This window comes from Cajanus cajan, chromosome 4, assembly GCF_000230855.2.
Source record: "Cajanus cajan strain Asha chromosome 4, NIPB_CcT2T_4, whole genome shotgun sequence".
Lineage (NCBI taxonomy): Eukaryota > Viridiplantae > Streptophyta > Magnoliopsida > Fabales > Fabaceae > Cajanus > Cajanus cajan.
In genome coordinates, this window is record NC_138520.1 from 721,606 (window position 1) to 736,596 (window position 14,991).

General features: G+C 28.6%; 2 protein-coding genes across 2 annotated transcripts; both read right to left on the reverse strand.

Moving 5' to 3' along the window:
• Positions 1 to 7,681: 7,681 nt before the first annotated feature.
• On the reverse strand, positions 7,682 to 8,624 carry LOC109817202 (actin-depolymerizing factor 5). The gene is made up of 3 exons (XM_020382420.3): positions 8,481 to 8,624; positions 8,132 to 8,391; positions 7,682 to 8,060 (listed from the first exon to the last, which is right to left on the reverse strand). Exons 1-3 carry the CDS (start codon positions 8,499 to 8,501, stop codon positions 7,910 to 7,912), a joined length of 432 nt encoding a protein of 143 aa, XP_020238009.1. The 5' UTR covers positions 8,502 to 8,624; the 3' UTR covers positions 7,682 to 7,909.
• A 1,155-nt stretch (positions 8,625 to 9,779) lies between these two features.
• On the reverse strand, positions 9,780 to 14,399 carry LOC109817187 (peptidyl-prolyl cis-trans isomerase CYP21-1). The gene is made up of 8 exons (XM_083073862.1): positions 14,281 to 14,399; positions 13,948 to 14,150; positions 11,499 to 11,577; positions 11,314 to 11,361; positions 11,002 to 11,025; positions 10,737 to 10,919; positions 10,567 to 10,642; positions 9,780 to 10,214 (listed from the first exon to the last, which is right to left on the reverse strand). The coding sequence occupies exons 2-8, from the start codon at positions 14,044 to 14,046 to the stop codon at positions 10,052 to 10,054; spliced, it is 672 nt and encodes a 223-aa protein (XP_082929988.1). The 5' UTR covers positions 14,047 to 14,150; positions 14,281 to 14,399; the 3' UTR covers positions 9,780 to 10,051.
• Between the last annotated feature and the right edge of the window lie 592 nt (positions 14,400 to 14,991).

Sequence of the window (14,991 nt, forward strand, 5' to 3'; positions counted from 1 at the left end):
TTATAAATGAATCAGAACGGCCATTATGATGATTAATGGAATCCAATACCCTTTTAGCTAGGTTGTGCATAAATAATGAAGAACTATAGTAAGGCATCATCTTTGTGATCCTATGCGACCGAAAGTTTCACTTCTTAACCGCCTCCGGAATCAACATGGGTGCCGGTTTGTTTCCTTCCAAGTTCCAACCACAGTCTTTGAAATCAGCAGTGGCCGTAGGATTCGATGACGACAAAACGGACGGTTTGGATTCGGAATCAATCCTCAAGATGAATGTTTTTGACGCCTGATTTGATGGAGAAAACTAAAGATGGTGAATAGGAAGGTGCAGGAAAGTAGCGTTCACCATAATTTTAGCCATTGCATTAGCAGTGCTCACTGCTGAGTGTGAGTGACGACTCAAAAATCATAAATCATAAATATACTACATAACAAAATAAAATAACAAAAATATATCTCCCCTTCCTTTTATGTTGGATGCTTCTTTTCTTTCACTTTCTATTACTCTATCATTTATTTTATTACATCCTTGACTTTTCTTTTATTTCTCTCTTTTTTAATACCATTAATTTTATTAATTATGTGTATCTAATTTTATTTTTTATTTTTCAATAGTTTTCACTTTATATATATATATAAATGAAATATACAGGTATCTTTTTGAACCTGCTTATATCCATGGACAACCTATTTGAGTTGATGAGTCCATAATTGATCTATTTATTATGAATCTGTCTTGTTTTACAATAAAATATTGACTATGGTAGATCACTTATCATTTAAGTTGGTTTTACACTAAACCGTCGTTGATATGTGTGTTTAAGCTATTCTACTACGATTATTGTCTAAACCGTGGTAGATTAAGTTCCTTTTATTCACAAAAATGTCATGGCGTCTTATTCTACATCATTTTTTAGTAAACTGTCTTATATTAAGCAACTTAGATTATTCAAATTGTAGTAGTGGTTTTAATTGTTTCATTATAGTTTATTGAAAGGCTTAATTTTGGATAAAATTTAGATAGATGTTTCATCTAATTTATTTATAATAAAATTATCATGTTATTTTGACATATAATTTTTATTTTATTTTTAATTAAATTTAGGCATAATTAATCAACATTGAAATTAAAAAACTTGCGAGTTGCTGTCACCTTGAGTGTGTATGATAAAAAGGCAAAAAGAAAATTAGATTAGAGAAAAATAAATGAGTAAAAATTTTAGTTGTTTGATTTAAAAAAAATAAAAAAGAGATAAATAAATAAATAATATTATAATCACTTCTACTATAAAATAATTCTTATGTAATTTAGTTTGTTAAAAGTTATTTTTATGATTGTGAGGTCAAGAAGTCGCCAATATTTAGTAAAATAATAAAATTAAAAATTAAAAAATGTGAAAGTTTTTCATTAATAGCCAATCATATATTTTCATTCAATTTTGTGTCAAAATAAAAGGTAGGTGGAGTCAACACCTTTTTTTATTTTAGAATTTTTATTTTTGACTTTTTATTTTTGATCAACTTAATCACTCAACTCATTTTCACTCTCCCCTTATTACTTCTCATCACAAGGTATAAATAGGCTCCAAGTTTACCAATTGTTTAATAAAGTCAAACTTTTTCTTTCTCTAATTTTCAGTTAATATCCAAATATTGACAACATATTTATAAATTATCATTACAAATAATACTCTATCAATGAATTTAACTTTTATATTTTTTTAATTTTAAGTTCCGAAAGCTTTCATTTTATATAATTTATTACTTAAAAACAAACTTACAATAAAGTTGACCTTCTGTAACATATTTTTATTTATATACATTTCACTTTATATATATATATATATATAATCTATGAAATATTTTTAATTTTAATTTAAATGTGTTGTGATTCTTTCTATACAAATTAAGTGGTGTAAAACGCAAACCAACTTATTCTCAAACCATCACTAATTAAAAATGTGTAAATTTCTATCTTAATTACATAAGAAAATATATTCATTATTTTATCTTAAATTATTGATTTTGTTCAGTGAAATTAGGGGTTGTAAGTGAGGATGAATAATCTACTAACCCAAATTAATCCAAATCAAGTTAATGAGTTTGGATCGAAATTTTTTTATGTTCGGATCAAATTCAACTCAATCAAATTAAATCTGTCATTATATTGGTTGAATAATAAGTTTTGTGTTTTTGACTCATGACCTGATCCAACTTGATTATATATAATAAAAAATATATAATAATATTAATAGGTTAGTGTTTAGATGATTACTTATTCTAGATAATAATTTTTATCTCTTTTGTTTAATAACATATTTTAAGTTTTTTTAGTTAATTGCATTATTTTAAATTTTATTTATATTAATGTTGGTCATTTGAGTTGATAACAATGTCACAAATTAAGAAATTATTTTTAAAATTTAATTTGTATTTATTATTTATTTTGTAGGTTGATAAGATTATATTTATAACAAAATATCAAATAATTTATATTTATTATAAAATATTTAAATTTTAGCAAAAAATAAATAAAATTAATTATTTTGATTCAATTAATTCAACTTAATTTCATCTTATCATATTCAAATAGAGTTAGGTTAATTTCTTTTATAAAAAAATAAATTTTATTCGACTCAACTCATTAAATTTTAATTAAATTAGATAATAAGTTTATTTAAATTTGACCAGCAACTCTATGGTGAAACCGCATATCGTATCATGAAATTATTATGAGTTATCTGACGGAGGCAATGTAAGGACTTCACGCACTTTGTTTCTGTCTATGAGAATTTGTAGCCTCGCCTAATAATGTTTTATACTTTTATTGCCATATTGCAATAAAGTTTGGTCACGTAATGTTCAACTCTTATCTAATTAGATAAATAACCTTACAAGACTGTTTGTTACACGAATTTTTAAAAAAAAGGAAATTATGATTATGAAAAACATAAATTTTGAAAATTATAATTTTTAAGAATGATCAAAATTTGTTTAATTAATCATAAAAGAATATTTATAATTATTATTTAAAAATTATTACTGCATTAAATAAATAAAATTTTATTCTTAATTTAGAAATATTTATTTCTCACCTCTTATAGAAGTAATTTGATAAACTAAAATAAGATTATTTAAAAAATCATATTTTTTAAAAATGTTATTTTTAAATAACAATTTAAACGCCCGAGAAAAATACAGAAAAAGAGAAAGCGATATATAAACTTGGTTGTACTGGAATATAGAATTTATTTGAGTTAAACGTAGGAGATGCATAATTAAACGATCGGACGGTTGGGAAATTGTTTAAGGAGGTGGAATCATAATTTAGTTAGAGAAAGTGAAGCATGATGTGCGGAGATGGACGATGCAGATTGAAGATTAGACAGGCACGTTGATCACGGCGGGTGTTGTTCTGTAACGGCCAATTGCGGGTCCTGCCCCGTAACTGCTGGTTCAATGATGACGTCATCCTTCAATTTTGTTCTGTTTATCTGTGCTGGAAAGTTCATGTTGTCCGTAGTTTCATAGGTACGATTTGACGCCACACAACACAAGTTCACTCAGATCAACATTTCTCAATTATTCTTCCTGGAGTAGACATGGAAATCGATTCAAACAATTCCAAAATACTTTTAAATTTTATTTCATAATTCATTTCTTAAATTTATTTTATAAATTAAATAAATTTAATTTGTTCAGTTTGTAATTCGGTTTAATATATAAAAATATAATTTATATAGTTATCTTTTTATTTAAGTTTAACTTATTAAAATTTTTAAAAAAATCTTTAAAACTTAATTACAAATTAATAATAATAATAATAAGTAAATAAATATTTTAAAATTTTATGGTAATGCATTGAGTTTTTATTTATTCATTATTATTATTTTACATAAGGTGACATTATTTATAAAGATTTTCATTGTAATTATATATTTTTTGGAGTCATGTCTTATATTGAAACCTTATAAAAGTTAATAGAATAAGTTATATTTTATTTTTTTTTAAATTAAATAATTATTTTATCTAAAATTTATTATTAAATTAAAATTTTGAAATATGTAAATATCAAAAAAAAAATTAAATCTTGATTCATGTAATTTGAATTAATGAATTGAACTGAATTACTACTAAACTTGAACCAAATTGAATTCAAATTAAGAAAAAAAATATATATGTCAAATTTGAGTTAATTTACGAAGTGAGTCAAATATAAATACTATATTGTCATTATAAAATCATATTTTATTTTATATATGCTTACTTTTATTGATATTAATATATTAAAACTTTATCAAGTAAGTTTTATTTATTTATTTTATTTTATTATGAAGCTTAGATGAGTTAGATTTCAAAGTGCACTAGGAATTTAGTTTCATGACAAAATTCCAAAAATAATTATTGAAGTACTTACGTATTATTCATTAGATATCATCAAAATCTTCATAATTACAAGTGAATTTTAATTCACATTGTAATAGGATATGATATGAGGTCAAATCTCGCCTTTAGGATATAAAATAGGTTTTTAGTTAATATCTAAATGATATTGTTTAAAATTAAGCTTAAAAATAACTCATAAAAATATTATAAATTAATTTTATAATTTAAGATAAAATTCTTCAAAAAAAACTCTCATAATTTTTTTTTGTATAATTAATAAAAATAGCTAATTATTTTTATTTTTTATGTAACAAAGATATATTATTATTATTATTATATCAATGACATAATTTGAGATTAATTTAATTTTTAAGATTGTCAAAATAAAATAATTTATACCGTTAACTAATTATAAATTATAATTTATATAATTTTTAGTTATTATAAAAAAAAAACAAACTTATCATCTATGCATATCAAATTGTATTTTTACGGTAGTGTAAATTTTTTTACACCGTAAGTGAATAAATTATTTTTTCCTTTTCAGATCAAACTAACATTTGAAATTTTGAAATAAATCATATGGACTCTTTAATATTTTTTTTTTCGGTCTCTTACCTTATAATCATAATACTTCTTTTATCATAACAAATTTATTAAAAATGAAGCTATTTTTGTCATCATGTCACAAATGTGAATTATTTATCAATTTTATTAATGATTAACCAAGAGACCTGATTGATTACTTTAATAAAATATTCTTTTTCAATTGCATTTTATTTTATTTACAAGACTCAATCTTATGTTATTTAAATTATATCTAAACCTTATTTTATTTGAATCAACCACATGTCAGTGTTTAAAAATGTGAGGGTTTTTTTTTTCTTTTTTTTTTTTTCCCCACCGTGTCGTAGATGCTAGTGTCTAAAAAAGTAAGGTTTTTTTAGGCACCATGATGTGAGTATTTATCAAAAGACCCAATTGACATAAAAGGTGTAGCTAGGCATGGTAATCTAACCTGTTTCTGCGGCTCAAACCTGTTTCGATTTGGATGAGAAAAATCTATGTTTATCAAGTTCGGGTTTTTTCCGATGGATAAAATTGGGGGCGGGGTGGGTATTAACGTACCCACCCCGCCCCCGCCCCCATACTCGCCCCCGCCACCGCCCCACTTAATAATATAATTAAAAAATTATTTATATATATATATAAATCAAAAATAGAAATATTTATATGTAAATATTTATATTATTTTACTTTTCTTTTATTTTTTTAAAATTGTTCATATTTATTTAAAAGAAAAAAGAAGAAAAAAAATAGAAACGAGGACGGGAGCAAGGCAGGGAAACCTGAACCCCGCCGGGAGCGGGGATAGAGACCCAGATTTTATCTCCGGCGGGTATCGGGAACGGGGACGGGGGCGGGGAACGTAAAACCCGCCCTGCCCCGCCCCGTTGCCATGCCTAGGTGTAGCTCCAAAATAAAAATGAAATAAAGTATTTCATTTTAGATACAAAACTGTGATAGCCTTTAGTGGGTTGGAAAATGCTTATTGTAGTATATCCTCGTTAAGACTACTCTAGCCCAAATTGAATGAATAGGTTGTTCCCTTCAGCTGGATTCTTATGTTTTCATATATACAAGATAAGCATGGATAAAAAAAAAGTATACCAGATAAGGTAGGTAGATTAGATCGGGAATCGATCATTAGAGTGATTTATTTAATTCTAAAAATGTTTCTTAAAATATAAAAACCAGTTTAAAACTGTAAAAATCTTAAAGTAAAATTTATTCCCTATTTATAACTTAAAGATTTAGTCATTCACTTTCTTTACTATTTCAAATTGATCACTATTATCTATCTATCTATTTTTTTTAATCTCTATATAAATATACTTTTATTTGAGACGTGAGTTTCATTATCTATGATTCTTTCACTCCTCTGATTTATGTGTCTTTTTCATTTTAATTTATTTTCAATTGAATGTTATAATTATTATTTTTTACTTATATATATATATTAATATTATATTTTTTTAATTAGTGAGAGAATAAAGAGAGTGATGCTCTAAATTCTCACTCAATTGGATATTCTCAACTTATATTCTTTATATATGCATTTTACACACTACACCCACAACTCTATCAAGATACAAAAATTGAAATATAAGCTAGGAAATGACATGTCATCTACGTTAAAGTTCATAAGATAGGAAGAAAATATATATTTTTTTATTGTGAATTCAATTTCTTTATTATGAATTTTAGTCATATATAAATAAACATTTATCTTGTGTAACTCACAAACTAAAATATTACTTTTTTAATTAATTAGAAATTTAGAAGGTTTGATTTACCAACACAAAAAAAAATTATCCTTATTTAATTTCATCAATGCCATTTTGTATTTATTTAAAATATATTAAAGTGATACGAAATAAATAAAATAAAAAATTAAAACAAATAAATATATTAATTGTTTCTGGTTCAGCCATTTTTAAATGAATCCAATTCATTAACCCAACCCATTACATTCAATATTTGTAATTGTAACTAGGGTCAGGTCGAATTAATTGAGTGAACTCAATGCTGACCACTAAATGGTGTAAGATCTCTACACACTCACACGTACCTTGGCCTTAATTAGAGGTTGAAACCAGAAAAGATCTATATCTAGGTAACACATTAGAGGGGTTTATCGTCTCCCCCATTGCAAACTGTATATAGTACGTGAAGGTGTGACCCACGATTGTGAATCACTGACATGACAACCCTTCATATACTTCAATTATTAGGATCTAGATGATCTACTCAATTTTCAGATTGAGGAAAATTTGTGTAATGTTAAAAATGAGAAAAGTATTGTGTGTAATTTGTTAAATATATCTTAGAGCATATGTTTATGCATTTTGTCCAAATTTTTATGTCAAAATTAGGTAACACATTACACACCAATAACGACAAAATCAACAATAATGATTTTGTTACTCATTTCCTTAATTAAAGGATTGAAAAATAAATTATTAGAAAAAAAGATTGTTAGAAATGTCTTATAAAAATAAATTGATAACAATTTTTTAATTAAAAAATTCCACTGTTAAACTCTGGATCATGATTACCTTAATTATAATAATAAACATGATCCAAAAGTGACGTACGTACGTGTTGAGTATTATGTCTAGCCAAGATTTACTTACTCATTTTCATAGTCGTGGGATTACAACCAAAAGGTAGGTTTGTAGTTACCTTTTGGGGTTTGAACTAGTATTTGATAGTTGATACACAGGGACATACATGGGGTGGGGTAACGACAGTAGATATTGTATATTATTAAGATTTTAAGGTTACATGTCCCACTTACATACACATGACATTGAATATTGAATATGCCAGCCACAGCCAGTGAAGTAGACGATAAAGCTATTTTAGAAAACGAGGAAAGAGAAGATATGCGATGGGAGCTGCTGAATTAAAAGTTAAAACGGAAACAGATGTGAAGAAAAAATTAAGTATAAAGTATAAACTATTTGGCTATGTCTCTAATTACATCGAAGCCCATCTCGGTGGGATCGGTGGCCTGGAGTTCATAGCTGATTCCATCAAGCGCTCTTCTCAGCCCATCCTTTGAGGTTGCGTATAGAATCTTTGCTCTAATCCTTGATGCGGTTGGAGACCTGATGAATTAATTATAAGACATAAGTCATAATTAGTTTGTATTGTATGCTATATAAAAGGGTAGCACTACCATGCAATGAAGAAGATCTTGCTCTTGCGGCAGTTATCAACGGTGACGAAGTCGAAGTCGAAGACAGCGTAACGGCAGTCATCGGAGGGCAAGGAGGCCGTGAGATCATCGTAGCCCTCAGTGGGGCCGCCGAGTTTATCGACGGTGACGAGCCTTGATCCTTCGTCGATCTTGAAGACAATGTATCGGTGCTCCTTCTTCCACTTCATGTCCATGAAGGAGCTCTTGCACTCATCCGTCACCCACATTCCGGTGGTCGCCTTAACAAGCAAACACAAATCAAGAACTATATATATATAATTCACAAGATATATAAAAGACAAACAAAGCTAACACAACATAATATTACCATCTTGAAGGCCATCGCCATTTTCTCCTACTCCTACTAATTCAAACTGTAAATGGAGACCAGACCACCAGCTGGACGAATTACCTATAGGCTATATATAAACTTTACCTCCTCAAATGCCATTCATCTTCCCTCCTATTTACACTCTTGTCCTCCTTATCTTATACTTTTTTACTCTCTCCACTTCTTTATTTATTTTCTGTACTGGACAAATTAAATAAAATGGATAATACAAAAGAGATAATAAAAGACTAGTTATGAAAAAAAAGAGTCTAAATTTATGTCAAAAAACACATCCCGTCATTTTTATATATTGTTATAAATGATACATAGATTCAATTTTTTTATTATTTTATTCTAAAAATATTTTTAATTTGACTTAATCGTACTTTTAGAAATTTTACTTCCACATATTTACAAAACGCCACCAATTTTGTTTACAAGTACTTGAATTCCTATAATCGAGACATATTTATGATATTTAATTGTGACAATTTAAGAGTGTATTTAGTTATACATTTCAGATGTTTATAAGTTCTCTAGCTTTACTAAAATAAACTCTCTTTTTTTTTTTTTTAAAATCAAAACAAACTTTTGGTATCTTCATATAAACTTATTTGAAGAGTTTATAATTAATTTTTATAAGCTAATTGAAATAATTTGTAGTTTATATATTCTTAATTTTTTCTTTCTTGTTTTAATCTTCATTAATTAATTTATTTATGATATTTTTTAATTTAAAAATTATTTTATCTATCTCATCATTCTTTCATGTTATTTTATATTTATTACCTAATTTATCAACTAATCTTACTAAAAATTCTCGATTCAATTAGTTAATTTATAAGCTTCTAATTTTTTAACTCTAAATTTATTACTTGTAAATTAATTTGTATCAGACATATCATACTTACGATGATGCACTTTTTAACTGTAGATTGATGTGATTAAAAACCACAATGCAAAAGTAAACTAGTTTTTTTTAACAAAAAGTAAACTAGTTTTAATATTATTATAGATAAATTGCATCTTCACATAAAAACAAATATACAGTTACAATAAAATTGACTTTTTAATTAACCGGTAAAAATCACAAAATTGCCTAAAAGGCCATTGGTATGTTCAGTTAATTTGTCGGAAAAATAACATTCTTATTCATCATCCCTTCCACCTTCATTAGACATCCACCCCTGCATAAAATAAAATACTAGCAAATAATATTTAAGTTTACTATTCATCTTTTAATTTTTTTTATTGCAAGTCTATTAATTTATCAAAAAAGTATTTGTAAAATAGAAATTTTAAACTATCAAAATTATATGTATAATAACAAAAATTTTAAAAATCAACTTTACACATTTAATCTAATATGTGAAATACAATAAGCAAAGCTAAGGAAAGTAATGAACTGGATCTGGAAAGAAAAAATAAAGTGCATAAAACTGTTTCATGGGGGTGGGGGAAACTGACCCGTGAGATTTCCTAAACATTTTACGGTGGAAATTTAATATAAAACATGTAATCCATTTTTTCAACTGTCGAATAATTTATTAGCGCTTCAACCAGGGAGCTCATGTTTCCTCATCCCACTGGCTCTTGGGTATCTCTCCAGAGTCTGCAATCACTACCTTCTTTCTGGGTTTCCCATTGTAGGTTCCAGCACCCCCTTCAATTGCAAATACAGTATCCATGCCTTGGACAACCTTGCCAAACACAACATGTTCTCCATCTAACCTGCAAAGTTTGCTAGCCAATTGACATCAATTTATCATAACTACAGACTCTATAACTAGGTCCTAGGTTTGAAACTTTTTACTGTTATTGTAATTCTTATGGATTAAAAAATAGAGAATCTATAACTTGTAGTAAATTGTCTAGTTTTTGCATGCAACATTATAAAATAACATTTGGCCAAATTCTACTGAAGGAAAGTAGCATGGCTTCCACACACAAAAATATTAAAAAAAGCAAACTGTTCACCACAAATTGTAACAACCTAGCTTCTGACATAGATGGTCCGAAGTGATACTGAAAATAAACTATACCATTAACTGAACATATTTGCATGCACGGCGGAATAACTTACCAGCTGGCCTTCACTGTAGTGATAAAAAACTGTGAGCCGTTGGAATCAGGACCCGAATTCACCATGGAGACAACACCTGCAACCGTGAAGTAGATTTACATGCACACAACTTAAACGTACACCTCAATAATGAAGAAAAATGCTTGCATCCAAGTATATCTGTTACAGACCAGCATGTGAATGTTTTGTCTTGAAAGTCTCATCAGGAAAGGTGCTGCCATAAACGGATTCATATCCTCTTCCATCATGATGAACAATATCTCCACCCTGAATTACGAAACCAGATATTATCCTATGAAATGGTATTCCTTTGTAATGAAGTTTTACACCACTGGCACTCTTTCCTTTCTCCCCTACACAATAACATGCAACACTCATAATCAGTACGTAAACAAGATGCGGGTTAAATTAACAAAATATGAAGACTCCAAGTACCTGTGCACAAAGCTCTAAAGTTTTCTGCAGGCAAAAGAATTTCAATCAATTAAAATTGCAATGCACAAGGATAGTATAAGCATAACTTACGAAAAATGACATCATATCCAACGAGGTTGCTTCATCAGGCAGATTTAAGTGTTAAATTTACTGAAAAGGTTGAATTCTAGACATAAAGGATAGCTCACAAACTTTACAATTTCTACTAAGGGGTTTGCTCACCCTTGATTCACGTGAAAGGGAACTTTGAGTTCCTACTTAATGCAACTAAGTTACAGACTTAAGAATTGGATTAGGAAATCAATGACATACCCACAGTTTTTGGTACAACTTGGCCATACAATCCAATGACAATCCTACCTGCAGAAATTAGTGTATTGCAGATGATAAGTTGTTAATGTTATCTGCCTACATCCTCCTTCTAACCAAAATATTTAGTAAATCAATTTGGTTCAGATGAGAACAATTGGTTAAAATTTCTAAAATTTGCTCCAAACCTAATCGTTGTCCATCAATATCAACCTCCAAGAATACTCTGTGTGTAATTTCAGGATTTTCTTCTTCTTTCTCTTCAAGCTACATCAGTAAAGGTAAATTTTAATATTGACAAAATACAACAATCAATAAAGATGGAAATTGTAACTGAAAAAAGTTTACAAATGAATTAACCGACAATTTTCAAATAGATTGTTACAAAAACACCTATAAATTGTGAGGGTTATAGCTAGTTTTTTAATAAAAGTGTACAGCCATAAAACGATGAAACCAGGTTATGAAGAAAGCAGAAATGGGGCTTGACCAATATTACTGTTTTACTAGTTTTTCTGCAACACTGTTTAAACTTTTTCCTCACAAAAGAAGTTTATTGAGTTACTTTACTTTGATGCCACTAACTTTTTCCAACTAAAGGATAGATAAAAAGTCAATCAGAAATCCAACACCATTTGTCCCATGAGAGCATTCATCAAAACAATTCCTCAGATTTCTAACTCCTTTCTTCATCGTCTACATTACTCAAAATTTCTAAGTCCCTTACTGCGTATGTATAGTTACTATAGTATGGTGGTGGGAAGAACTTGCTTTGTATTTCGAAGTTTCAATCTATTAAGATTCAAGAACCAACTCTGCTTAAAGCTTATGTTTTAAGGTTGAATGGCTTTACTATATCTCTTAATGCTTCATCAACAAGTCCTCCAAACTTGAAGCATAGACAAGCACATTTCCACTGTACTTTTAGCTGAAATTCAACATTTTCTCCATTAGAAGAAAGAGGGAAGAAAATATCAAACTTAACATTTGGTCTCTGATACCATATCAATGACAAACTCCCTAACACCTATCCTAAAAGCTTAAGATAAGTTATGGCTCATGATGACTTTATTATAACACACCCCCTTTCACAATAGTCCTATGGTTTGAAGCGTAAACAACACACAGAGCCTACTTGCTCTCATACTAAAATGAATCTTTTCTATTAGAAAAATGAGAGCTGCAAGAGTCAAACTCATGATCAGGTGATCAAAGTCTGAAATGGGCTCTAATACGATATCAATAACCAACATTCTTAAAAACTTAAGCTGTTAGTTAAATCCTTGCGGATGTCTTTAGTATGACTCTGACAAGATCTTTATCTAGTATTAGCTTCTGATTACAACAGACAGATTTATTTGGGACACACAAAGGAGTAAGAAGTGATCATAAAAAGATTGAATAGTAAACAAACACAAGGGATTAATTCTGACATCTTTCTCTGGATCAAATTTTGAAAGGATATAGATAACTCCTATAACCAAGGTTGTCATACCAAAGAGTTTATATAAATTCATTGAGACTTTGCAGAGTCAACTCATAAGCTATCAAGAGTTTACCTAATATAAAAATAGTGTTTAAACCACCTATTTAAAATTGTTTCGACTTATAATAGGGTACCAATTTAACATGGTTCAACTCAACTTAAAACCAATTCAAATTGGGTCACACAAGTTTAATTACATAGTCAATCAAATATGCTACTCAAATTGTTTACCTGGTTAGCTCATTGGTTGGACCAAATAGTCCAGCCCGAGTTTCATAATACTAGTTTCTGGCTCAAAAATGCTGCACTATGGGAAAAAATAATGTGACCCAGAAGGTTCTCAAACTCACCCAGGGACTCACAAGTTTAGGCAATCTAATATATGTATATCTTGTTCCACCCAAGTCTGCTCACCATAAAGATTTATGCAATTCAAGTTGTTTTTCTTGGGCGGAAATGTAAACTCATCCGAGTTAGCAAGTTGACTCGCAAGTTTCACATCCAGGCTTGCAACATTGGTTTACCCCCAAGTATAATTTGTTTTTTCTTTCTTAATGGCAAACTTGACTACAAATTTAAGCAAACCAAATTCAAAACTTCCCAAAGTCCATTTCCTTTTATGCTTATCTAAATGCATGCCTTTGTGTGAGTATTGTTTGCTATGTTAACATTTTCTTCTACTATCTGCACTCATCGCAATTTATCAATCTGAAGACTCATCCCCGTTCCCCAAGCTAGCTAAACAATCTACCACATAAAGAAAGGGATGGATTACTATGGAAAGGCAGGCAACAACACAATCTGCAGTATCAAGGCTCAAGCTAAATCATCACAGAATAAGAATACATGTGCCCGTCAAGCAGTAAAAGAATTACGGCAATTACCACAACATGATAAAATTTGATCAGAGCGCCATACATCTGATTGCATTTGCTTCCTATCAGAAAGTAAAAGTAAAGAAAGAAATTGACTTGCTCCTAAAACTATTGGAACCGAGCATTCAATCAGTGAAATGAAATCCAAATGCAACCCCATTAGACTTACAGTGCCAGATTCAATGACTTGACAGATCAAACAATTTGTTCGAAACCCGGTTCAGTTATCCGAATGAAATTCACAATGCAAATAATAAACAAAGAAAAGGGGCATACCCATTTGGAACCAGATATTGCGAAAATCAAGAAAATTGAGAGAACAAGGAAGAGAAGGAGGCATCGCGGTTGAACGAGAAAGGAGATCGCTCTACGCATTGCTTCAATAGTGACAATGCATCAAATCAGGAAAAAATGGGAAGTCTGTGATCCTCCATCGCAGAGACAAAAGATGGCAACAGTGCGCAGTTGCAGTATAGGCGCTGCAAAAAGCATAAATGTGCAAACCAAATAAAATAATAAAAATGATTCGAATTTAAAATCAAATCAGAGCACAATGAGGATGCAGTTTGACGAACAAAGCTAATATTTTATGTTTCCATCATCACATACCATCATCATGCATGCATTCATGCCGAGGTTTGCTTTAACGGCAAATAAATTCTAATATATGAAACAAAGGGTCAGGAGTGGACCTGTATCTGTATGTAATGATTTTTTTAATTCATTTATAAAACTTTCAGAAATTTATTTAACTTGACTTATGTTTGATAAAAAGACACATACATATAATCATGACATTTTATGTCAAAACAATCAACAACTTTTATTGCAATAAAAAAAAAATCACGAATTCTATTTGTGCATAAAAAATAATAGTTTTTTTTTAATTAAATTGTTTATTCATGTTTGAAAATTCTCGTATAATATTTCCATCATGTTGTAGCAATATTTATTTGTAGTTATATTAGTTTATTATTTATTTTTATATAAAAATAGAATCATGATTTTTTATTACTATAAAAGCAGTGATTCTTTTTAACAAAAAAGGTCATGGTTAATTATTATCACATGTATCTGTTCCAAAAAAAAATTATTAAAAATAAAAATAAAAAAACAGTTAAATAAACCGTGAAGTTTTTGAAATATATAAAAGAAAAAAAGGTAAACAATCCTAAAAATTATTTTGCATTAATATTTATTTAATTTTTTCAATATCTATAAATCAAAAGTCACTTTTTTTTATTCTTAAAAACTCACTTTAAAAGATATAATTTTTTTTTCAACAATACAAGAATGTTTTAATTTAGAATTGACCAAAAG